Below are 25,074 nucleotides of genomic sequence, written 5' to 3'. Positions count from 1 at the left end.
GGAGAGGTACCAAAGATGAATGGGGCAGAGTCAACTTGAGATGTTGCCAGTTTCTGCCAACATAAGCCAAGATGTAGAGCCCCTGAAACCGAAAGTTTTGACACAGGGGTAAGGTCAGGAGAGCAGAACACAGACTACTATAGAGACTGGCAGAAATCAAAAAGTGGGAAACACTGGCTAGAAGAGGACGTGGCGAGGGGATGTGCTGATTCAAAGCATTCTGTCAGCATTATTTGCTGGTGCAGGGCTCACATGAGTGCTTGTTCATTCACACAAAACACCTATTAGCCAATACCACCTGCTCTCTTTTGGATTGAATCACCTCTGGTACGTAGGCGGCCAGCAGAGAAGTATAATTTTGGTGAATCTGAAAAGTAGTTTTTGCAAAATGTAAACTTTGAATAAAGAAATTCTGCCTACATTTCTTTAGTGCCCAGCCTCTGCTTAATTTATTTATCTACATACTGTCTCACTCTACACATTCTTTTAAGTCCTGTTACTGACTGGTGGAGTTTTCTACAATCAGAGACAATATTACAAGCCATTCCAGCACAATTTAGATTATTTTGATCTTATGGTCTTCAGCAAGCAAAGTGAAAGTGGTATCACTGGAACATGAACTACAAAGTTGGATAAATAATATAAAAAGGTATTTATGGACATTGGTTTGAATGAAAACCATGGGTTGAATCATTTCCTCCACTGACTTTCAGTGGGGCCAGGATTGCACCTTATGAATTCACTCCAACAACTGCATTCCCTTTCTATGCACATACATAGGAATAAATTGTAAGATTTCCAGGGAAAGAGTGTGTTGTGAATACATTTGTACAAATATTTGGCGTGAGTATTAACACCATAAGTGTTCACGTGATCAACCTAAAAGCTCCTAAAAAGGCTTGGGAGTCAGCCAGTCAGGAAGCTGCGATAACAACATGTGACTTGGGTGACTAATCATACAGAACAAACAACATATGGCATAATGAGCATAATTGACGCAAGTCACACGTAATAATTCAGGAGCAGTCTCTGACCTGAAATGTGTCTGCATAAACTATGAGCTGAACAGTTTCAAATAATGCACAAACGAATAAACTACTTGTTGCAAATAGTTTCCTAGGTTTAATTATGTTCCCACCCAACCAAAAAAAGAAACAATATATCTTCACACATTTTTTCTGCCCAATACTTTTTTTGAAAAAAGAGGGAAATACTCTTTTTTGTGCAGACCAACCTTACTATAGCTGGAAATGTTGAACTATATCACGTCCACAAAACATTCCAAGACGTGCAAGCACAGCAGAATCAAGTGAGGAAGGTGGAGCATATAGGGAGCACTGAATTAATTTTTGCAGTAGTATTCATAGCCAGCCCTGGCAATGTAATAATGTGAGAAAGCCAACAGCAGTGTATTCATAGCCAGGCCTGGCAATGTAATAATGTAAGAAAGCCAACAGCAGTGTCAAAAGTCTCTAACAATCGGGTGCAGTGTACATGAAGGTCACGGAGGAAACAGCTGGATGGCAGAGTGACCTACTGTGTTGACATGTGCAAATCCAGATTTATCTTGGAAATCTTAGCACTTATAGTGACTGAATATACAATGGAGATTATATATGTCAATCTCAGCGTCTTCCAGACACGACCAGAGAGGTTAGTGATCACCAGTGTTGCATTTGAAATGCCCTAAAAAGCAATGTTGAGCCTAGAATACAGCAGCCAAGGACAAATGTTAACCAGATGATTAATTCATATATTCCATTGTCTTTTACAGATATACATTCAACATTTTTTCCCTCAAAAATCAGTTGCCACATATCCAATTATATACCGTAAGCACACAAACTGTATACTGTATAAGCAGATTTCTCTCTCTCATTTGGAAACTTTGACTAGGTATTCATTACACTTTAAGTAAAAGACCTTTTATCTGATCACTGTTATAATGGAAACATTCTTAAAGTACAGCACTGTATACCACAGAGCCATGTAGGAATATCATATGTTTGATTAATATGTTTGCTAACCAAGAAAATCAACCAAAGTACTATTGAGAACAGCACTCGAAAGTGGTCAAACTTTGGGACAGTGCCATCAGTAATGTGGAATTTACATCTGCCCAAAGCAAACCTGAAGGGACATTAACCCTAATAACTCACTGAAAACATGTGCTTAGCTGCACATTTTAGCTAATGTGACTGAGGATAGCCAAGGGAAGAGTGGGAGGCAGGGAGGAGTGGATCTCCCACTCAGCAATGTGAGAAAACATCATTCAATAACACTGCACTACAGCCAAAATGCTTCTGAAATAAATGTAGTCAAACTTTACTAATTCTGGGTCACTGAGAACGAAAATGATGCTTAAAATTGTCGATTGGTTCTAGTTTTCAAGATATGTTATTGGGTCAGTATATACGACCCTTGGCGGAGGATAAGTGAGTTATAAAGGGAAGGGATCTCAATTTAAACCAGAAATGACTAAAATACATCTTTGACTGGATCTATGAATAAATCTTTGACTGGGTTTGGACAGTACTTGCTTTTTAGGCAAAACAATGAATGATGCAATCTGAAGCTGGTATTGCGTCATACATGATATGAATTGCATCATGTTATTCCTAGAAGTCATGGATGATGCAATCATAATGAAGCTCACATCACTCTGCTGAACAAATTGCCCTATATCAGCTCTAGAAATCATACAGTGTCGTGCTCTTATTTGTCAGTGTTTGATTTTGCAAAGGGACATATTTCTGTTTAGCCAAAGTGAGCAGAGATGCCTCATACTTGTGTGAACAGTGCAGATAACTTCTGCTATGTTTGTGGTGAAGTGACTTTTGCATCACAAAAGCGCAGTATAACCACTATGGTTAAGAAAGCCTATCACCTTTATTTTGGCTGCAAAATTGGAGATCAGGACAAGAGGTGGGCCCCACACATATGCTGCAACACTTGTGCAACAAATCTTCACCAGTGGTTGAACAGGAAAAGGAAATCTATGCCTTTTGCAGTGCCAATGATTTGGAGAGAGCCAACAGATCATACCAGCAATTGTTACTTCTGCATGGTGCCTTCAGTTGGGAAAGGTGTGTCAAAGAAGAAAAAGTGGACTGTGCATTATCCAAACTTTCCATCAGCTATACACCCAGTAGCCCACGGAGAAGGACTGCAGGTTCCTGATGCACCAGAATCATTCTCACTTGAGTCAGACGAGGAAGAGGATGAAACTTCTGGTCCTGAACCATCAATGTCACAGGACCCACATTTTCTCCCATCCTCCTCCTCTGAACCACACCTCATAACACAAGGTGAACTGAATGACCTTGTCAGGGATTTGGAACTACCCAAGAGTAAGGCAGAGCTGTTGGGCTCCAGACTACAGCAGTGGAATCTCCTGGCAGGTGATGTTAGGGTTTCCATGTTCCGTGACCGTCAAAAGGCTCTTGTCCCATTCTTCTTCATGGAAGGTGATCTTGTAGCCTGCAACAACATCGAGGGTGTGATGGCAGCCCTCAACATTGTTCACGATCCAGATGAGTGGAGACTGTTCATTGATTCATCAAAGATGAGTCTCAAAGCTGTTTTACTGCATAATGGCAATGTTTTGCCATCAATTCCAGTTGGTCATGCAGTCCATATGAAGGAAACCTATGACAACATGAAACAACTTTTGAGGTGCATAAACTATGACCAACATCAGTGGCAGCTTTGTGGTGATTTGAAGGTTGTTGCTCTCTTGCTTGGTCTGCAGACTGGATACACAAAGTACTGCTGTTTTCTCTGAGAATGAGATAGTCGTGCAAGAGATTCCCACTACATCAAGAAAGATTGGCCACTCCGACAGTCACTGGAGCCTGGGAGGAAAAGTGTTCAGCATCCACCACTTGTTGAATCAAGGAAGATTTTGTTACCACCCTTACACATCAAGCTGGGTCTGATGAAGAACTTTGTCAAGGCCATTGACAAAACACAAGCAGCTTTCAAGTACCTCCGTGGAAAATTTCCAAGGTTAAGTGAAGCTAAGATAAAGGAAGGTGTCTTTATTGGTCCTCAGATTCGTGAATTTCTTCGAGATGATGCATTTGACCATGCACTGTGTGGCAAGGAAAAGACGGCATGGAAAGCCTTCCAGTTAGTGGCAATACATTTTCTCGGAAACAACAAGGCAGACAACTACAGGTTGTTGGTGGAAAACCTCCTCAAGGCATACAAAAGCCTTGGTTGCAACATGTCACTAAAGATACATTTTTTGCACTCTCATCTAGATTTTTTTCCACCGAACTGCAGAGCAGTGAGCGACGAGCATGGCGAGCGATTTCACCAGGACATTGAAACAATGAAGAAACACTATCAGGGCAAATGGAGCCCATCAACACTTGCAGACTATTGCTGGACAGTGACAAGAGATGCTCCATTTAATGAATACAAGAGACAAGCCAAGAAGTGCCAAGTAGACACTGAATAGGACTAAACTATGTACAGAATAGTTTTTTGCCTTTTGTTTCATAATGCATTTTATTTATATAACCCTTTTGCTGACTTTTAAAGTGTTACATAAACAGGACAGATGAAATATTATCATGTAAAGCAACCATAAACACATGAAAAGACCTTGGTTTACAATTTATGCTTAAAACTCTACTATCTACCCAATATACATAGACATAAAATGTAAAAACTTAAATATCTTAGAAACAGTAGCCAATCAGTTGTTTTAATTGTCATATTTGAATTCAGCACATCAAAATACATAATAAATAGCACATTTTATCTCTGAAGCAGACGACTTCTCAAAAATTGTAGACCAGTGTAATTTGAGGCTGGAATTTTGGTGTTTATTAGCAATGAGAACCTAAAGGTAGTTTTACTAACCACCACCATCTACCTGTGCCCCAAAATATTTTGACAAAATGACCTCCCAAGACTGATTTAAAATGTGAATGGAAAATATATAGGGTTTTTGTTTTCAGGGTTTATTAATTTCATTTTTTCAGGGTGTATGTTTTTTAGCAATTTTTGAGTTTAATATAGATATCCAAAAGTCATGGGTTTTTTCGGTTCTCTCTTTGTATATAATGTTAGGAGTAATGTATATTGTATACGTTACTAACTACAGCAGTATATACTATAATGAGCAATCTCTCTGTAATATTCCCTAGTGTGCTTTAACATAGCACTGTTTCAAAAAGCACTATGTTAAAGCACACTAGGTAACCTTTACTGCACACCAGCAGGGTCTACATGGACCAATTAATGCACAACATGTGAGTGCACTTTAAAAATCCTACCCCTGTAGTCCGCATTATTGCTCCTTGTAGAGGAGCCTTAGCTACAATTAACCATTTCTGGTGTTTTTCCAGTGCACAATGAATAAGCAACATTTTTCTTGTTTGTTTTTTTCTTTGGGTTGGGGAGTATTGGGAGTATTTTACTGGTGTTTATAAGTTTAAACAGAAAACTAGAAAGCTTACAAATATACCACAAGGTATAGAATAAAACAAACATGGGCCATATTTTCAAACTGGGGTGTGTAATGTTAGATTCTGAAAATCCTTATTTAGGCATCTAAATGAAACTGGTCTGATTTTCAGACCTGCTGATCACTCACATTTCCCACTGACTTCAACAGCTTTTCTCTCTAGCGTCCCCTGATTCCATCAGGAGCTTCAGGCACTCAGTGGACATCATAAAAAAACTGCAGAAGTCAGTGTGAAATTTGAGTGCTCAGCACTTTGGAGCATCCGGCTAGTTTTATTTAGGTGCCCAATTAAGGATTTTGGAACCTAACTTTAGACTCAGTGTGACCATGTTGGCCTTAGCCTTTAAGGGCCAGATGTTCAAAAGGCTCAACACCTAGCAGCTTTCACTGGGAACTCAGGGAACTATTGTGCGCTGAGCTCTTTTGAAAATTTGGCCCTAGAAACATAAGAATTGTCATACTGGATCAGACCCAGAATGTCTCCAATAGTGCTCTCTCTTCAGAGGGAGAGGCAAGGACCCCATAGCAGACAGATGTGAGATAATCTGCCCCTGTGAAGCTCTCATAGGGTAACCAGACAGCAAGTGTGAAAAATCGGGGCGGGGGTGGGGGGTAATAGGCACCTATATAAGACAAAGCCCCAAATATCAGGACTGTCCCTATAAAAATCGGGATATCTGGTCACTCTAAGCTCTCCTCCTAACCCCTCAGTGATTGGTTTAAACCCAGAAGCATGAGGTTTTATATCCCTTCCAAAACATTTGTTGACATTAACTGTTATAACTAAGTGGCTATTTTAACTTGCATGCTATTTTCTGAAAATAATAACCTTCAGAACTGAAACACTGCCCCCATGGTAAGCCATGAAAGCAAACATTAAAGAAAACATTCTTTACACTTCCTCAGTTTATCTAAAACTACTAAGCAGGAAGCTATACATTTTAAAGCATATCTGATGAACATCATTTTAGTGTGTCAAAAGGTTTTACTAATAGTAATCTTCACATTGCAATCATTTGATGAAAAATGAAGCTGTTCCTGTTCACCAACAGGTAGGGATAATAATTCTTTGAATTTCCATAGAGCTTTTCTATAAAGCAACTGCCCACTTGTGTGAGGGGCAATGCTGGGTGCTACAGAGAACCCTATGACAGTTAGAAACTGAAGTACAGAGAAATTAGGGACATTCCCAAGATCCCACAGAAAGTCTGTGGCAGAGCTGGGAACAGAACTGAAATCTTCAGATTCCCAGTCCTGTGCTTCAGGCACAAAATCCTGCTTCTCAAGGCACAGCATTCTCAAACTAAGACAACAAAGTTCATACATTGTGTGTCTGCTACCACTGCAATAGCTATGATGATGTGCAAGTTTCCTTAAAATAAAAATGAAGCCATTATAGAAATTGGTTTAATCACAGTGAGGAAATCAGTGTTCAGGAATCAGCAGTACTGATAAAGAGAGGGAAAGTAAGCATGCAAACACTGCTCTATTCAGTTACATTACATGTTAATCCCTGGAACATGGTAGGTGAAGGAGCCACAAAACTATACACTATGGACAAGAAGGGATTCAATGGTATTGCTGTCCCCAAAACATAATATATTTTAAACAACTGCAATGAGATTAGGAATGACTAAAGACAAACATCTTAAAGTCTTAAAATCATGGCATCTGCCCCCAGACAAACATGTTTCATTTTGTTTTACATCACAATGAAATCAGAACAGGTTAAAGCTATCTGGAAGGGGGGCAGACAAGATAAGGCTATTCTAAAGAAGTGAAAAAAACAGGTAACTTTTCATTAAGGATCTGTTTTTCTGGTTCAAAGTTTCTGCAGCAAGTCTAGCCAGATCTTTTGAAAATTGGACAGAACAATCAATGGGTTGTTTTTATTTTAAAGGCATCTCCCTTGGGGAGTAAGTGTGGGTGTGGGAGCCCTTTTTAACATTATAATATCACATGAAGCTGCCAAGTTTCAATATTTTCTTAAGCACTGTCATGTGGTAGTTCTACTTATCTGGGTCTCAGCATGATTTTTATCACTGTGTGATATGACTCACCCTCACCAGAAGCTTGCCATGAAGGATCACTCCATTAGATATCATAAAATGTACATTTTAATAAAGAATATATATTCAAACTCCAACAATCAGTTAAACACAGTTACAATACATGTTAGTATATTGGCTATAGAAAGTTATCATTTACATAAACTAGATCCTATTTTACACATGCGCTCCACGTCCACCATGCTATTTGCTAAAGGCAGATATCAGACTTTGCATAAGTAAACCAACATTTTAAGAGTTCAATCTGCAGGTAAAGTTCAGAACTAACCTTACTATCCTCTGTCTCCTTGGTTTTTACTTGAAGTGTTTTCTTCTCTCCAAAATCACAGGTTGACTTTAATGTAAGCTGACAAGAAAGCATTGAGCTCTCCGCCCCAGTAAGCTCCAAAGACTTTGATGAATACTGCTGTGACCCAGTCGTGCCAAGATTTGGTATCGGAAGGGCAGTATGAACAGGCTTTGACCCTACAGCTGGTTGTCTTAGCTTTGAGGCAACCCCAAGTACAGGCATGGCTTCTATAAAAGTATCTTCTTTCTGCCAAAGAAAATGCTTCTGACCTCAGTCTGGTAGACTCCAGCTTCAGTAATTCCAGAACAAATACTTTAAACAAAAGTAGCAGTCATCTTTAAAACAATACTACAACTTTCATGAAGAGGCAAAACTTTCCTTCATCTCTGTCTGTCTCTCTCTCACACACACACTGCTTAGTCAGTGGCTGTGTAAGACTAAACACTCCTTTGGGGCGTGAACTTTTCTTGAAGGTAACTGACACAAAGCTGCCTGTCTGGGAGTAAAAAACTCATAAATTTGTTTTTTCTTCTCTCTACAGCATTCCCATTCTGTGCATTAAGTGAATAGAAGGGGGGGGGTAGTAGAGAGAAGGGGGCAGAAAAAGAAGAAATCTCCTTGTACTCCAACTGTCAAAACAGCACTGAGACCACAACACTGGAAACACAGACCTTTTCCTGACTACATAAATAACCAGCCCACATCTTAAAAAAAACAAAAACTTAAAAAAAAAAAAATTGAACCTGAGTGGCAGCCAAAGCAAACAGCTGTTGGAAGAGTTTTTAGCCCGGAAATAATCTCTGAGATGAAGTTGTTTGTCTGATTCCTGCCTATTTTTCATCGCTGACAGCCATGGGCTACGTTGTTTCATTCCCTGTTCATCCCGTGAAATCAGGTTAAAATCGTGCAAGAGCGTGGCTAGCAACAGACGCTGAATCATAGCATGGGTAACGTCTGCCTCTGCTGTAAAAAATCCATACAAGAACAAAGGGCAGGATATAGGAACATCACAAGCATTGTTACAAGATTTAGTCAACATATTTCAATTTTTTTTGTTTACATCATCTATTCAATTAACACTTCCCATTCTAAAAATGTTTAAAGCTCCATAAAATCCATGTCTAAAGTGTACTCTCAATCCATTATTTGTAAAAATACTCTATCTAACAATATCAAATCCTTTACACTTAGGAATGCTCACCAAACAGAATAAGCTACAAAATCAGTCACAGTGGACTCTACATGTTGATAAGAAGGGACATACAATATTACTGTATGCCCTGGTCAAATCTAGGTGTAGACTGAACTTAGCCTGGAAATCAATTATGGACACAGATTCATATCCACCATTGTCCATTAAAACACTCCTGGGGCAGGAAGCACCATCTATTCTTTCTCAAAGTATGGGGAATTCTATGCATATTACTCAGAATAAAAGAATAACAGGCATAAATTCCCTCAAGTATCCATAGCAGGTGAGCCCCCTAAAGGGTGACTAAGTGTGCTGAAAAAAACATCTGAGTAAAAATGGTACCATCTGACTCAAACTCCTCATGAGTCATCTTTGTTGACATTATGGACAAAAAATATGTCTGATCATTTTTATTACTCTTTCTCTCTCCAGAACTGACACTGTTATGGGAGGATGACCAGGATGCTATCCTGGCTCTAACACTGAAATCAGAATTGTTAACAAAGTCCCGACTGCAGAATATTTATTACTGGTAATGATACTTAAGTCAGAAAAAAGACAGTTTGACTTTCAGATATCAGGTTACATTTGTAGTAGTGACAGAAAAGACATTTAAATTTTTTAAAATTAAACAAATTAGAAAGAGAATAAATGTGGACTCTTACACTGCTCTTTTAGAGATACTTTTCAGAATACAACTGCACTTTATTTACACAGAAATATTTTCAATTTTTTTTCTTCATTTACACAACAGCAGAATGATAAAATAGGGCAAAAAACTTTCAACTCTATCTCCTTCTTATAGCCGTCACCCCCCTATGTTGTAGCAGGAGACTGAGTGGGAATTCCAGGTGACCCAAGGGTCCTCCCAGGGAGTACATTTTGCAGTGGGTGGAACCCAACAAACCAAGCTCAGCTGGCTAATGCAGAGAAGTGGCAAACCCATGGCAGTGCCCTCAATTTACCCCCTTTTGGGTGCTACCACCACCAAGAGTGCCAGCAGGTGGCTAACTGGGTAAATAGCATAAGACAATTTCCTTCTTTGCATCCGACAGGGTCTGATACAGTTGTGTTGCAGAGAACATAACGGTGAGAGTAATTAACCATTGGAACAATTTACCAAGGGTCACGGTGGATTTTCCCACACTGACAATTTTTAAATCAACATTGGATTTTTTCTAGGGCTGTCGATTAATCACAGTTAACTCACTCGATTAACTCAAAAAATTAATTGTGATTAAAAAAATTAATCACACTGTTAAACAATAGAATACCAATTGAAATTTATTAAGTATTTTGGATGTTTTTCTACTTTTTCAAATATATTGATTTCTTTTATAACACAGAAAAAAAATGTACAGTGCTTACATAATATTATTATTTTTATTATAAACATTTGCACTGTAAAATGATAAACAAAAGAAATAGTATTTTTCAATTCACCTCATACAGATGCAATCTCTTTATCGTGAAAGTGTAAATTAGAAATGTAGATTTTTTTGTTACATAACTGCACTCAAAAACAAAACAATGTAAAACTTTAGCACCCACAAGTCCACTCAGTCCTACTTTTTGTTCAGTCAATCGCTAAGATAAACAAGTTTGTTTACATTTACGGGAGATACTGCTGCCAGCTTCTTATTTACAATGTCACCTGAAAGTGAGAACAGGTGTCCGCATGTCACTTTCGTAGCCAGTGTTGCAAGGTATTTACGTGCCAGATGCTAAACATTCATATGCCCCTTTATGCTTCGGCCACCATTCTAGAGGACATGCTTCCATGCTGATGATGCTCATTAAAAGAAGAATGCATTAATTAAATTTGTGACTGAACTCCTTGGGGGAGAATTATATGTCTCCTGTTCTATTTTACCTGCATTCTGCCATACATATCATGTTATAGCAGTCTCGGATGATGACACAACATGTTTGTTTTAAAAACACTTTTGCAGCAGATTTGACAAAACGCAAAAGAAGGTACCAATGTGAGATTTCTAAAAATAGCTACAGCATTCGACCCAACGTTTAAGAATCTGAAGTGCCGTCCAAAATCTGAGAGGGACGAGGTGTGGAGCATGCTTTTAGAAGTCTTAAAAGAGCAACACTCCGATGCAAAAACTACAGAACCCGAACCATCAAAAAAAAAAATGAACATGCGTCGGTCTGCTCTGCTTTGGATCGTTACCAAGCAGAATCTGTCATCAGGGTGGTTGGAGCATGAAAGTACGTATGACTCTTTAGCACATCTGGCATGTAAATGTCTTGCGATGCTGGCTACAACTGTGCCATGAGAATGCCTGTTCTCACTTTCAGGTGACATTGTAAACAAGACGTGGGCAGCATTATCTCCTGCAAATTGCAACCAAACTTGTTTGTCTGAGCAACTGACTGAAGTAGGACTGAGTGTACTTGTAGGCTCTGAAGTTTTACATTGTTTTATTTTTGAATGCTGTTATATTTTTGTACATAATTCTACATTTGTAAGTTCAACTTTCATGATAAAGAGATTGGACTACAGTACTTGTATTAGGTGAATTGGAATATACTATTTCTATTTTTTTTTTACAGTGCAAATATTTGTAATAAAAAAATATAAAGTGAGCACTATACACGTATTGTGTTATAATTGAAATCAATATTTGAAAATGTAGAAAACATCCAAAATATTTAAATAAATGGTATTCTATAATTGTTTAACAGTGCAATTAATCACAATTAATTTTTGTAATCGTGATTAATTTTTGTAGTTGCTTGACAGCCCTAATGTTTTTCCCTAAAAGATGTGTTCTAGGAATGATTTTGGGGAAGTTCTATGACCTGTGTTATATAAGAGATCAGATAAGATGATCACAGTGGTCCATTCTGTCCTTGGAATCTATGAATCTATACACTGCACCTCTCTGCTACAAGCAAGGGTGCTAGCAGAGTATAATGTTCCAAGTCCTTGCATACAGCACAAAGGAGGAAGACTCCTTGTGCTGTCTATTGTCGTCCTGCAACATTATAAAGGGAATGTACATGTCAGGATTTGGGGATCTTTATACACAACTGTTTCAGTTAAAGCTGTAGACAAATAGACATGTGCGATCTGCCATTTTGCTGTTGTGAGGCAGAAAATTCGGATGGGATTTTCAGAGCTTGGACTAAAGCACGGGGTGACGGGTCCCACCCCAAGGCTTAAAGATGAAAAACCTGCTGACAAGACTAATGGACAATGAATGAGACAAAGAACTGACTAGAATAATAGGATACTCTCTTAAAACAGCACATAACTACAATACATTCTTTCTTAAAATTATAACATTGAGAAGTAAATAAATTGAGTTACATATTTTGGCAATCTTGCTATTCCTCTCCTCAGGATGGTCATGGTGCCTGCACTCTCTTTCTGCAACCCACTTGCTTGACACAAAAACCCTAAAAGTAATCAGTAAGCAACCTATTACTACCTAAAAAAAAAAAGTAATCAGTAAAGTATAGCTGACAGGCTTTAGAGGTAATGATCAGTACCAGTAATAGGTTATTATTTTGAAGTTTGTTTTAATTACATTATTGTTATTATTATTTTGCTGCTGCCTAACTGCCTCAATCGGATTAAGGGCTCCACTGTGCTAGGTGCTTTACAAACAGAATAAAACCTTGAAAGGTTTATAATCTAATAAAGACAACATGCAGCAAGTGGGTGTAGAACAATTTGAAGGAATGAGGAAAGAAGACTGAGTAAAAGCTATGTAAACAACTATGTAGGCCCGCTATGTAGACAGCAAGATAGTTACAAGTCAGTTCATTTTTTAAAAATTCTAAATCAGAGATAAACAAGCAAGCAAATAAGACAAATATCTGAAGTCCCTACTGGCCATCTTCCTAGCTGCTATTCTTGACAGCTTCCTATGGACTTCACAGTGGATGTGGGCCTTTAGAAGAGATATGAAAGAATAAAGAGTAGGCTTTGCAGGCTAGCTGGAGGATGGTGTTACAGGTATACAGGCATAGGAGAAAGTGCTTGTGTGTAAAGTGGACAAATAGGTTATAGGTTTCAGAGTAGCAGCCGTGTTAGTCTGTATCCGCAAAAAGAACAGGAGTACTTGTGGCACCTTAGAGACTAACAAATTTATTTGAGCATAAGCATAAGTTTCTTCAAAGTTTTTTCTCTTACTTAATTGGCCTCTCAGAGTTGGTAAGACAACTCCCACCTTTTCATGCTTTCTGTATGTGTATATATATCTCCTCAATATACATTCCATTCTATGCATCCGAAGAAGTGGGCTGTAATCTATGAAAGCTTATGCTCAGATAAATTTGCTAGTCTCTAAGGTGCCACAAGAACTCCTGTTCTTTTTGCAAATAGGTTATAGAAGCTAGCATTGCTGGTGGAGCTGAATGGGCAGGAGGCAACACAATAAGAAACAAAATGGTATGCGGGGCAAGGTTAGCTGGTGAAGGACTTTAAAAATAAGGAACAAAAGCTTGTATTTGACCAAGTTGAGAAAAGAGAGAGGAGGGATTCAAAAGGGGAGTGACATGGTTAGGCAATGGGCGAGAAAGACAGTCACAGAAGCAGTGCTCTGAATGGACCTGAGGGGAACAAAGTGAATGTCAGGAAAGACAGAGAGGGGAGGAGGTTGCCATAAATAAGAGAAGAGGTGAAAAAGGCTTGGATGAAAGATTGAGTGGTATGGACAATGAGAAATAGACGTATCTTAGAGATATTATGGAGAAAGAAGTGCCAGGACTTGAATACAGTCTGTATCTATGCATCTCATAACAGGAGTCAAAGATGACCCCAGGTTTCGAAGCTGAGTGACATGACGGATGATAGTGTTGTCAACAAGATGGAGAAAGTGGCGAGTAGAGAGGACTATTCTTCGGTGAATTGTATAGTACTAAGCACATTAAACTTAACAAATAATAATTATTAACCATAACAATCTGTTTATACAGAAGTTGTCTAAAAGCACAAAATAACTAACAGGCTAATCACATAGTTACAGTTCATGTCAACCTCAAAATGGAATAGTGTACATATAGTATCAGCATCACCAGATCAAAGAATAGCTGTCATATCTACGTCTTTGAATAGCAGAGTAAACAAATGTGTGAAATCCGAGTAATCTCATCTGTAAACTCTAGTAACTTTTGGGGTAGATTTCCTATCCCACCCCTAAATAAAACGGGGCTGGGGGGAAAGATTTCATGGATAAAACACATTTAAAAGTCCAGTGTTTGCTATGACGTAGGAAATCCAGGTCCAGAAACAACATTTTCCCAGGTTGGTTTGTTAGGCCAAACTGTTAGGCATCATGCTTTTATAACCTCACAAAGGCTGATGACAGTGCAGTGTTGATGGAACAATCTGGAAAAGAGGCTGGTTGTAGGGTGATAGCAGTTGTTGCAAAAATATGCAAGACAGTGGGAGGGAGGTCATGAGATAATACAGAGGGGCAGATCCATGTTAAAATTAAAGAGATGAAAGCCTTACACTTCCTACAGGTTTGGTTTACATTTTATTCATTGCCATTGGAACATGCCCTTTATAGTATATAGGACAAATGAGAGGTGCTGCTCAGATGCGTGAATCTTGGGTAAAATATACAAATCATAGAAGGTCTTGGGGTCTGGGTGACTGGTGCCTTTTCTTTTTGGACCTCAGCACACAGCAAGTATGCACCTAAAATCTCCAAATTATCATATTTTGGGAAAGCATCCTCGGAAATCTTTAAAAAACAATAGCATTTATGCCAAAGCAGCAGATTCTGCAGTTTTTCAAAGATAGTGTGATACTTTAATAGAAAAAAAACAGGACACATTATATTAGGATTAAGATCTTGAACTCAAAATGAACAGAAATAGTATATTATTATTTATATTACAGTGGCACTCAAAATGTGCCAGGCCAGGGGCTTTCTAAACATGTAGGAAGAGACAGTCCCTGCCCCACAGGACCTGCATTCTAATGGTGGACCTGATGCAACAGCAATAGGTGGGGAAATAAGAGAATGGGCAGATGAGGGCAATGAAAATTCAGTCACAGAGTTATATAACAGTAATATAACTTGCTACAAAATACGTTCCCTGATATGTACAAAACTGCCCCCAAACCACTAAAATCCCTTTCCAAGGCAAAGTACCCCTTTCCTTATCCCCATCATTTGCTCATGCTATCCAACCCTCTCCACCACTATCCAATCCTCTTCTCCTCCCTGCTCAACCACTGGCAAGTCATCCTTCCAACATTCCACACCTCTGCCAGACAATCCACCACAGTACAAGACTCCAGCAGAAGTCTCCTTTCCCTCCATATAAATTCTGACATCAGACACTTCTAGGGCTGTGAAGGCTGCTCCTATTCTCCACCCCCAAACATTTGCCAAACTGGAATAAACAGCTGGCAATGTCTCTCAGACCACAGGAAAAGGCAAGGGGGAGGACACCTGCCCCAAGTGGTGCCAAGAGATTTACTTGATCCTGCTTCTGTCTAATCCGCGTTAGAGAAGTTGTTGCATGTTTCCAGGGTCAAAACAGCTAAATGTCTGGGGTCCAGAAACTGTAAAGCTCTAGGTTGTGTTGCTTCCCGACTTTGCCCCACTAGTACAACAGCTCTGGCTATTGCTGGTACAATTGCTGGCTCCAAGTGGCGTAGTCCCATTCCTGAAAATGTTTTGAATATGTTAACTGTTTTGTGCATGCTGTTATAGCAAAAGCTCACTTTTTCCTCCTGCTATAAACAGCTGGAGACATATAGCTGTGGGAAGCAATTTTAATATTTAAAAAAGGCAACAGATAATACTAATGTATTAAAAGTGTTACGATCATCACTTGTGTAATAAATCCAAGTAAACTGGGCTCAGATTTTTAAGTAGTGCCAAGTTGTGGTAATGAGTTGAGGATGAGTTAAACTCATGAAAAGCCTTTAGCTGGTGTGTAAAAAGAAGACTGGTTAGTTAGACAATGATAAGATTCAATTGTTCAGTCTTTGAGTTAAAATGCTACGATGATAACAAAATAATCCTATTGTATTTCATTTTACAAAACAAATGTGGATTAATTTTGCTAAACAAAGGGCAACATACAAAATGGATTGATTATTTGTAACAACCAGATCCTGTTTTCAATGATACTAAATTCAAAAGATTCGATTGTCGTCCATAACAGTCTGGGATCTAAAGCGATACACAATCTAAACCAAAGCTACAGCCACAGAAAAAGGTGCATCCTGCTTCCTAAAGGAAATCCTTCTGCTTTGTCAGTGTACTGGGAGGAGGAAATTTTTCAAGAGGGACATTTGTCATGCAGGGGTACTATGTTATCCTATGAGCAATTTGACCCTTAAGACACAACTGGGAGGTTTTGGTTTTATTATGTTAGTTGGTGTGAAGGAGAAAAGTCATAGACTTTTCTTTCTTTATTCAGACTTTGCACCTTTTAACTGAGGATTTCAAAACCCTTTACACATAATTTAGCATCGCATCATCTCTGGGAGGTAGGTCAAATACTAAAATATTAATTTTTCAAGAGGAATCATCATAAGGATAAGTGACTTTCCCTAGGCTACATAGTGAGTCACTGGATTGGTGCCCTTTTGCTGGAGTGTTTCAGGCTTTCAAGTTAATAGAAACACACACAAGTTAAAATATTCCCATAACTGATCATTATTTCTCTGATGATGTGCACTTCATTGAATTAATTAAGTGTTTGGTCTAAAGTAATCAGAATTAAACACAATATGATTGGGAAACAAACAAAACTGCTGCAAGACTGAACAAGGGCTAATAGTAATTGCATACACACTCACCTATTGACTAGACCATATGGACAGCTGGTAAAGCTTAATGAAAGCAGAACCTTCTCTTTTCAGGAGGAGGAAAAGAAAAAAAAATGGATCAACCATTTCTTCCTTACTAAGCAGATGGAGCAAATGATAAATGCTGAAAATTCAGAAACCTACTGGTATTGCAACTAGTGATGAGCAAACCTCAAGAGATCTTCGAAATTCAGTTTGGATTAGCTGGTCTGAATGATTATTCAAAGCATATCCTAAATCTTGGTTCTTCCTTCCTTCTCTGCCGTCTTCCCCTTTGATTGCTCTTTGAGCCATTGTCTCACAGGTCTTTTGTCTGACCTTTAGCAGGCATACTAGCCTCTCTAACATCCTTTCCCGGACTTTCAACAAATATCCTCTACCCTACCCCTTATCCCTTTTCTGTCATTCCCAAATGGCTCTCTGCCTATGAAAGGGTCTCTCAGTTCTTGCGCCATCTTTTCAGGGCTTTGCATGGCTGCTGATTTCAAAACTGGCTTACTGTAGATCAGAGATATCCTAGAATATATAACCCTATATAAAATTTCTAGGCCTTAAGAGATTCTAACAAATTTCAGCTGAAATAGGAAGCTTCTTAAGAAGTCTGAAAAGGAAAGAAAGACATCACACATTCTTTTAAAACTTTAAAATAAGTTTGAATTTGATTTTGGACTGATGTTCAAACTTTTTATTTCCCCAGTAAATGGTATGGTCCCTATTTCTTCCCCCATCATCACTGTTCCCAGGAAAGGTTTCCCTACATCAAAGATTGCTAATGAAAGTAACTATAAATCCTAAAAACACCTACCTCACTTATTTTGTAATACTAAGGAAATGTTTAAACTCTTAATTAGCTGGGCAAGAACCTAGTAATATCTAGAAAGTTAATCAAAGCAATGCTTTGTGTCAGCACGTGTGAACTATTCAGAATTTTGATCCAAATTTTCTTCACAAAATAAACTTACTGTGAAATTCTCTAATGAACTGTAAAAATGACCTATCACCTTAAAGGAATGGAGACTAAACAGGAATTTGTTGATTATCTGCCATCAAGTAGCTGGCAGAATGGTAAACTCATGCTTTCATCTGTTGGAAAGGGAACCTTTGCTCCTAAGAATACTGGCTCAAATCTACTTGCTGCTGATCAACTTTTGTTCCTGTGAGTTGGGTAGAGAGTTTCAAAATCACAGCTATGCTGGCATTCACTTCTGGACTGAAGTAAAAAAACCCTCCTCCATAAGGTTCCCATTGGTCTTTTTAAAAAAGCAGAAACATCTGTTACAGTCATGAGCAAACTCTTGGCCAAGTTCGGCAACAACAGTGAGAGAGACTTTGAAGTCAATCACCAGCAGATATCCCTATAGTCTATGGAAATTACTGCATAGAGAGTTTGGGAGATATGGAGAAAACTTGCACTGCCAAAAGTGTATATAAAGAACAGCCAGAAAAAAATTTTACTTAGTGAAAACGTGTTGTGTTGAGAGTTTAGTATAATTGGTGTTCACACAAAACATATAGAATACTGCATAAAAATAAATATGTCTAGACATTCAGGGCTAGATTTTGATATTAGGCCCTGAACAAAGGGTAGTGGGTGAGCCACACCACTTCAGGAGTAGCACTTTGAGTCACAATCTACCTCTTGCTTTCTTCATATTCCAGGGGGTGGCCATTTGCTGCTGGTCTATATCAGCAACAAATTATAACACCTTCTGCACCAGCACAGCAGCCCAGGTTCCACCCATTTTTCATCCATTCACATGAACCAGGTCTAGAGAGGGAGTAAGCAGACACACAGCACCTGCTTACTCCTACATACCTGGATCCAACGTATAGCTAGCCCATATAGATTAATGGAGTAGGAACCCCTATTATATCTCATCTGTGTGGGCATATAGTCACATTTACTACACGTCTTCCTTTCAGTCCAACTAATTCTGTTACCAAATAAACCTTCCTCCAATCTTATGTTCTTTTTTAACATTGCTATTTAAAAAAAAAATCCCTATCCCTTCTCTCCTGTGTTCCACACTGACTGAAAGGTCGTTTTGGCATTTAACCTGCAGCACTTCCTGATAACAAATGCAGGCACAGTTCAGTTTAGAAGGGCAAAACTGTCACCTCAATGTCTGCAAATGAGCTGCTCTGTGCCATCTGCGAAGGGCTGTTCTGAACAGAATTGCTAATGCTTAAATGAGGTCCTAGACATCTAATGGGCTTTAACGCTCACGCACATTTAGGCTATACTTTCACTGCAAAAGTAGGTGTGTTTTTTTTCACTGAGATAGCTAACTCCATATATCTATCTCAACATACAAACCTAGTGGAGATCAGGAACTGTAGTTAGTCAAGTTCGATGCTACACCCCCGATCTGGGGTTGTCCTTAACTGTCTATATGGAGATAAAAACTACAGTAGCTTGTCTCCACTACAATTGTGCTTCAAGGCAGTTCTCTCAAGTTAGCTATCTCTGTATAACAACACATTTGTTTTTTGCAGTAAGGACAAAGCAAAGTAAATAAACAGACTAAAGCTTTGCCCTCACTGTAAAAAATAAGTGTGTGTTTTACACTGAGATAGCTAACTTAACTCACAAAACTATAGGGGGGAAAAAACAGTTTCAAAAAGTCTAGTGTGTCATGAACTGTCCAGGGAAAAGCTCAACCATGTTCTTGCTCCTGAGTGAATGAGCTCTATTTAACCCTCCTCTATCTCAAGTAAAAATAGGCCTAGTACATATACTGTGAATATCAGCTGCCTGACTGTATCTTCTATCTACATGTGAATATTTCCTACAATTAGTCCTGAAAGTGTGTGTTTTATACCATTTTGTTGTGTTTTTGGAATGCATTCTGGAAGGCTGGCAACAACAGTTTGCATGATTCTATATGTCCCCATCAAAATAAGATGTTTTAGTCTCAAACTTCCCAATTAAAAAAAGTGTTTTGTTCTATAGGTGGCAAGAACATGCTAAAGTTTATCATTACCAAACACCTTACTTCTATTTTAGACAGCTGCCTTGTGTCAATCTTAATAGAAGCTGAAATGGTTATCAAAATAGCAGGTTTTCAGTAAGAAGCTCAACAAATTTCTTCTCTCTCGCCATCTATATGCATACACATTCACACACACACACACACACACACACATATAATATGTTTACAATTCATGATTGATCTCTTGGCAATTCACCTGGTTTGTTTTTATCTTTCACAAAAAAAAGAGCCCTCAGGAGCACACAGCTGTCAGAAATAAGTTCAGATCCTGCAGATGTTAGTTGCTTCCTTCCTGCTGCATAGCATACTGTTCAGAAATATTACCTTACTGATGTAACATGCACAAAAAAGGAGACATTATTACATTGGACTTACCTTCAAGCTCAAGAAAAGTGTTACATGGGAGACAAATGGTAAAACTTCTCCACCAGCTTGCATCCATCAGCTAAGCTTTTAGAACTGGAACCCATAACAAACATATGGCAGCCATAAAGGCAACATCAACGTGCAAAAATATGAAAAAAATAAGAAGCCAAAATAATAATCTTGTTCACCTACAGCATGGTAGGATGTACCATGAACAAAGCATGAAGATATCAAAACCAGAAGGAAGATGAAGTGGCCAGTCAGTGAAAGCATCTGGCAAAAGTGATAGTAACTGTTCTCTGAAGATCAGCTAATGCAAACGTATAGCCACCACTGAAGACATTAACAATGGTACATTGTTAGCAGTGAAGAAAGCAGGTAACATGAGGTAGCTGACAGTATCACTGTTAGAGACTCATGGCATCGCAGTCAACAACACAGTTGTTTCATTTGGAAAGAATGATGGTGATTGCTGGTTAAGCTGAATAAGGTTAAACTTTATTAAACCTTGTGCACTGCTCTGTCCATGTTGCTGAGTTGCTTCCAGCCTAAATCCCCGCATCTCTGTCCCATTGGTAATCTGTCAATAAAAGTCCCTGGGCCCTCTGACTCCAGTTCCACTGATCATGATACATCTTCCCTATTTTAAAAACATTTTAATATAAACATTAAAAACAGATAATTAATGCCCAGATGCTTACCCCGGGTCCCTTTGGCTCAAGGTTGCTACCAAGTTGGAGTCTCATCTTTATTACAGATTCAGCTGGTTATGTAGTCTTTGAGATAGTTTGGTCTCCTCAACAGGTGACCACACCTGGAGTGACCCCTCTGTCTCTCCTTGGCACCTGTTGCAGAATCTAGCAAACTCTCTTTCTGTCAGTTTCTTCCCTTTTTGTGCTGTTGGCCTCCTCTCTGCCTCTCCACACTGTGATGATCTCTGTAGGGTCTCTTTGGATATTGTGTCTGCTGGCTCCTAAGTATCTTCTATTCTTTGGATCACTTGCACTCTTGTGTAGTCACCAGTATGAACATGGAGTGAACTTGAAATTGTATTTAGCTAATAGAACTTGGTAACTAGCTATACAAAATTAGAGACCTGCCAAGGAGAAGACCTTTCTACCTACGAGGACAAGTGTCTTTGGGCCCTTTTCGGCGAGGGTAGATTTTTGGTACTGTGACAAGTTCTTTCTGTAGTTGCCTGTATCACCAATGACTTAGGGGCAGGGTGGAAAAATAGGAAGTCAGCTCCTTTGGCAGGAACAAAGTAACACCTCTTGTGTCTCTTTGGTGTAGTGGCACAAGATGCTGGTGTATGCCAAACTCCTCTAGCCAATTCCAATATAGCCTCATTAATCAAAAGGGCTATTCTGGTCAGTCTTTGTGGCTGTAAAATATCCAAGAGCAGGGCTGAGGGTCCTGAACCTCTTCCAGTGGAATTTGTAGATTGTTAGCGACCCTTTGCAACAGCTTCTGATACTGGCAGTGATCATCTGAGGGAGGAGACGATGACAGAGTAATGGTGTCATCTAGACATGATAAGGAAGCACCTGTCAGTACCGTAAGAACTGGCTCCAGATCTTCCTCCTCATACACAGATGGAACTGGCTGATGAGAAGGGGAAGAGCAGTATGACTCCTGTGAAGGGATCCAAGGGCCCCAATAGGGCCAGAAGGAAGGTGCCTTTCCCCTTCCCTTCCCCACTCCCCCCCGGCAAGGGAATCAGTACCAGATCTCCCTGAGGGTGGGGAGTTCATATCCAAAGGACTGGTAAACACTGTTGGGGCTCCTGTGCCTTCTCAGAGATATTGGTGCAGCTATCTCCTCTGACTCCTCTGATTACAAGGAAGGTTCTGTTGGTAGTAGTGGTACCATCGGTACCAGGGCATTCCTGTCTGTTGGGTGGGAATGAAGCTGCTTCTAGGACATGGATAATGATTCTTCCTATGGGGTAAGGATGTCTCTCAGGAGTGCAGGGTCAAAAAGGAATGGAGACTGAGGGTAGAGAAGGAATACATCCTCTGGTGTTACAAAGGTCTCTGTATGGCCAGAGTCCGGGGAGTCCCAGAAGAAACAATTGAAAGATCTGGCTCATCTTTTGCAGTCAGTCAATCTTTCAATAAATGAGGCAATACCAACAGTGCAGTCTGGACCTGCATTCTTAGATGGGACCGGGGAGCTTCTATCTTTCTGTTTGGGGCAAGCCATCACTGCCAGTTCCCTCTTTTTTCAGGCCTTGCCCTCCAGCCTAGGGGGCTTCAGCAAAGCCAGTATTGTGGGTTTTATACATAACGTCTCACCCAACCAGGACTGGCTCAGAGAGGAAATGTGCTTCTTATGGACAGTCTTCTGCAGGGTTCTGTCCTTGTGCCCATGAGAGTGCCCTCCCATGTGGAGCCCTGTGGGGGCTGGAGTTCTCGTCCATCCTCCCTGTGCAAGGAAAAGGCCGGGGTAGAGACCGTCGAATCGTGGAAGTCAACGAATGGCTACGCAGGTGGTGTCGGAGAGAAGGCTTTGGATTCTTCTTCTTCTTGGAACACCATCCCATGGTCGGAGTGCTAGGCAGAGACGGACTCCACCTAACGAAGAGAGGGAAGAGCATCTTCGCCAGCAGGCTGGCTAACCTAGTGAGGAGGGCTTTAAACTAGGTTCACCAGGGGAAGGAGACCAAAGCCCTGAGGTAAGTGGGGAAATGGGATCCTGGGAGGAAACACAAGCAGGAGAGCGCAAGAGGGGAGGACTCCTGTCTCATGCTGAGAAAGAGGGATGATCATTGAGTTATCTTAAGTGCCTATACACAAATGCAAGAAGCCTGGGAAACAAGCAGGGAGAACTGGAAGTCCTGGCACAGTCAGGGAACTATGATGTGATTGGAATAACAGAAACTTGGTGGGATAACTCACATGACTGGAGTACTGTCATGGATGGATATAAACTGTTCAGGAAGGACAGGCAGGGCAGAAAAGGTGGCGGAGTTGCGTTGTATGTAAGAGAGGAGTATGACTGCTCAGAGCTCCGGTATGATACTGCAGAAAAACCTGAGAGTCTCTGGATAAAGTTGAGAAGTGGGAGCAACAAGGGTGATGTCGTGGTTGGAGTCTGCTATAGACCACCAGACCAGGGGGATGAGGTGGACGAGGCTTTCTTCTGGCAACTAGCAGAAGTTGCTAGATCACAGGCCCTGGTTCTCATGGGAGACTTTAATCACCCTGATATCTGCTGGGAGAGCAATACAGCGGTGCACAGGCAATCCAGGAAATTTTTGGAAAGCGTAGGGGACAATTTCCTGGTGCAAGTGCTGGAGGAACCAACTAGGGGCAAAGCTTTTCTTGACCTGCTGCTCACAAACAGGGAAGAACTAGTAGGGGAAGCAAAAGTGGATGGGAACCTGGGAGGCAGTGACCATGAGATGGTCGAGTTCAGGATCCTGACACAAGGAAGAAAGGAGAGCAGCAGAATATGGACCCTGGACTTCAGAAAAGCAGACTTTAACTCCCTCAGGGAACAGATGGGCAGGATCCCCTGGGAGAATAACATGAAGGGCAAAGGAGTCCAGGAGAGCTGGCTGTATTTTAAAGAATCCTTATTGAGGTTGCAGGAACAAACCATCCCGATGTGTAGAAAGAATAGTAAATATGGCAGGCGACCAGCTTGGCTAAACAGTGAAATCCTTGCTGATCTTAAATGCAAAAAAGAGGCTTATAAGAAGTGGAAGATTGGACAAATGACCAGGGAGGAGTATAAAAATATTGCTCAGGCGTGCAGGAGTGAAATCAGGAAGGCCAAATCACACTTGGAGTTGCAGTTAGCAAGAGATGTTAAGAGTAACAAGAAGGGTTTCTTCAGGTATGTTAGCAACAAGAAGAAAATCAAGGAAAGTGTGGGCCCCTTACTGAATGAGGGAGGCAACCTAGTGACCGAGGATGTGGAAAAAGCTAATGTACTCAATGATTTTTTTGCCTCTGTCTTCACGCACAAGGTCAGCTCCCAGATTGCTGCACTGGGCAGTACAGCATGGGGAGAAGGTGACCAGCCCTCTGTGGAGAAAGAAGTGGTTCGGGACTATTTAGAAAAACTGGACGTGCACAAGTCCATGGGGCCGGATGCGCTGCATCCGAGGGTGCTAAAGGAGTTGGCGGGTGAGATTGCAGAGCCATTAGCCATTATTTTTGAAAACTCATGGCGATCGGGGGAGGTCCCAGATGACTGGAAAAAGGCTAATGTAGTGCCCATCTTTAAAAAAGGGAAGAAGGAGGATCCGGGGAACTACAGGCCAGTCAGCCTCACCTCAGTCCCTGGAAAAATTATGGAGCAGGTCCTCAAGGAATCAATTATGAAACATTTAGAGGAGAGGAAAGTGATCAGGAACAGTCAGCATGGATTCACGAAGGGGAAGTCGTGCCTGACTAACCTAATTGCCTTCTATGATGAGATAACTGGCTCTGTGGATGAGGGGAAAGCAGTGGATGTGTTATTTCTTGACTTTAGCAAAGCTTTTGATACTGTCTCCCACAGTATTCTTGCCACCAAGTTAAAGAAGTATGGGCTGGATGAATGGACTGTAAGGTGGATAGAAAGCTGGCTAGATCGTCGGGCTCAACGGGTAGTGATCAATGGCTCCATGTCTAGTTGGCAGCCGGTTTCAAGCGGAGTGCCCCAAGGGTCGGTCCTGGGGCCGGTTTTGTTTAATATCTTTATTAATGATCTGGAGGATGGTGTGGACTGCACTCTCAGCAAGTTTGCAGATGACACTAAACTAGGAGGCGTGGTAGATACACTAGAGGGTAGGGATCGGATACAGAGGGACCTAGACAAATTAGAGGATTGGGCAGAAAAAAACCTGATGAGGTTCAACAAGGACAAGTGCAGAGTCCTGCACTTAGGACGG

The 25,074-nt window shown here is 40.3% G+C and overlaps 1 protein-coding gene across 3 annotated transcripts in view; it reads right to left on the bottom strand.

Annotated features, from left to right (window-relative positions):
* Nucleotides 1–8,513, bottom strand: part of NAV3 (neuron navigator 3) — a 405,038-nt gene extending 396,525 nt beyond the window's left edge. For 2 of the 3 annotated variants that reach the window (XM_034771960.1, XM_034771981.1), the window contains exon 1: nucleotides 7,817–8,513. In XM_034771960.1, the coding sequence (XP_034627851.1) occupies nucleotides 7,817–8,059 (243 nt within the window). In that variant the 5' untranslated portion in view covers nucleotides 8,060–8,513. The remainder of the gene's footprint in view (nucleotides 1–7,816) is intronic. The other variant, XM_034771971.1, reaches the window with a different exon arrangement.
* Between the last annotated feature and the right edge of the window lie 16,561 nt (nucleotides 8,514–25,074).

Source organism: Trachemys scripta, chromosome 1 (genome assembly GCF_013100865.1).
Source record: "Trachemys scripta elegans isolate TJP31775 chromosome 1, CAS_Tse_1.0, whole genome shotgun sequence".
In the NCBI taxonomy this organism is placed as follows: Eukaryota; Metazoa; Chordata; order Testudines; family Emydidae; genus Trachemys; species Trachemys scripta.
Note: the sequence above shows the minus strand (reverse complement) of the source record. Positions and strands in the feature narration are given on the sequence as shown.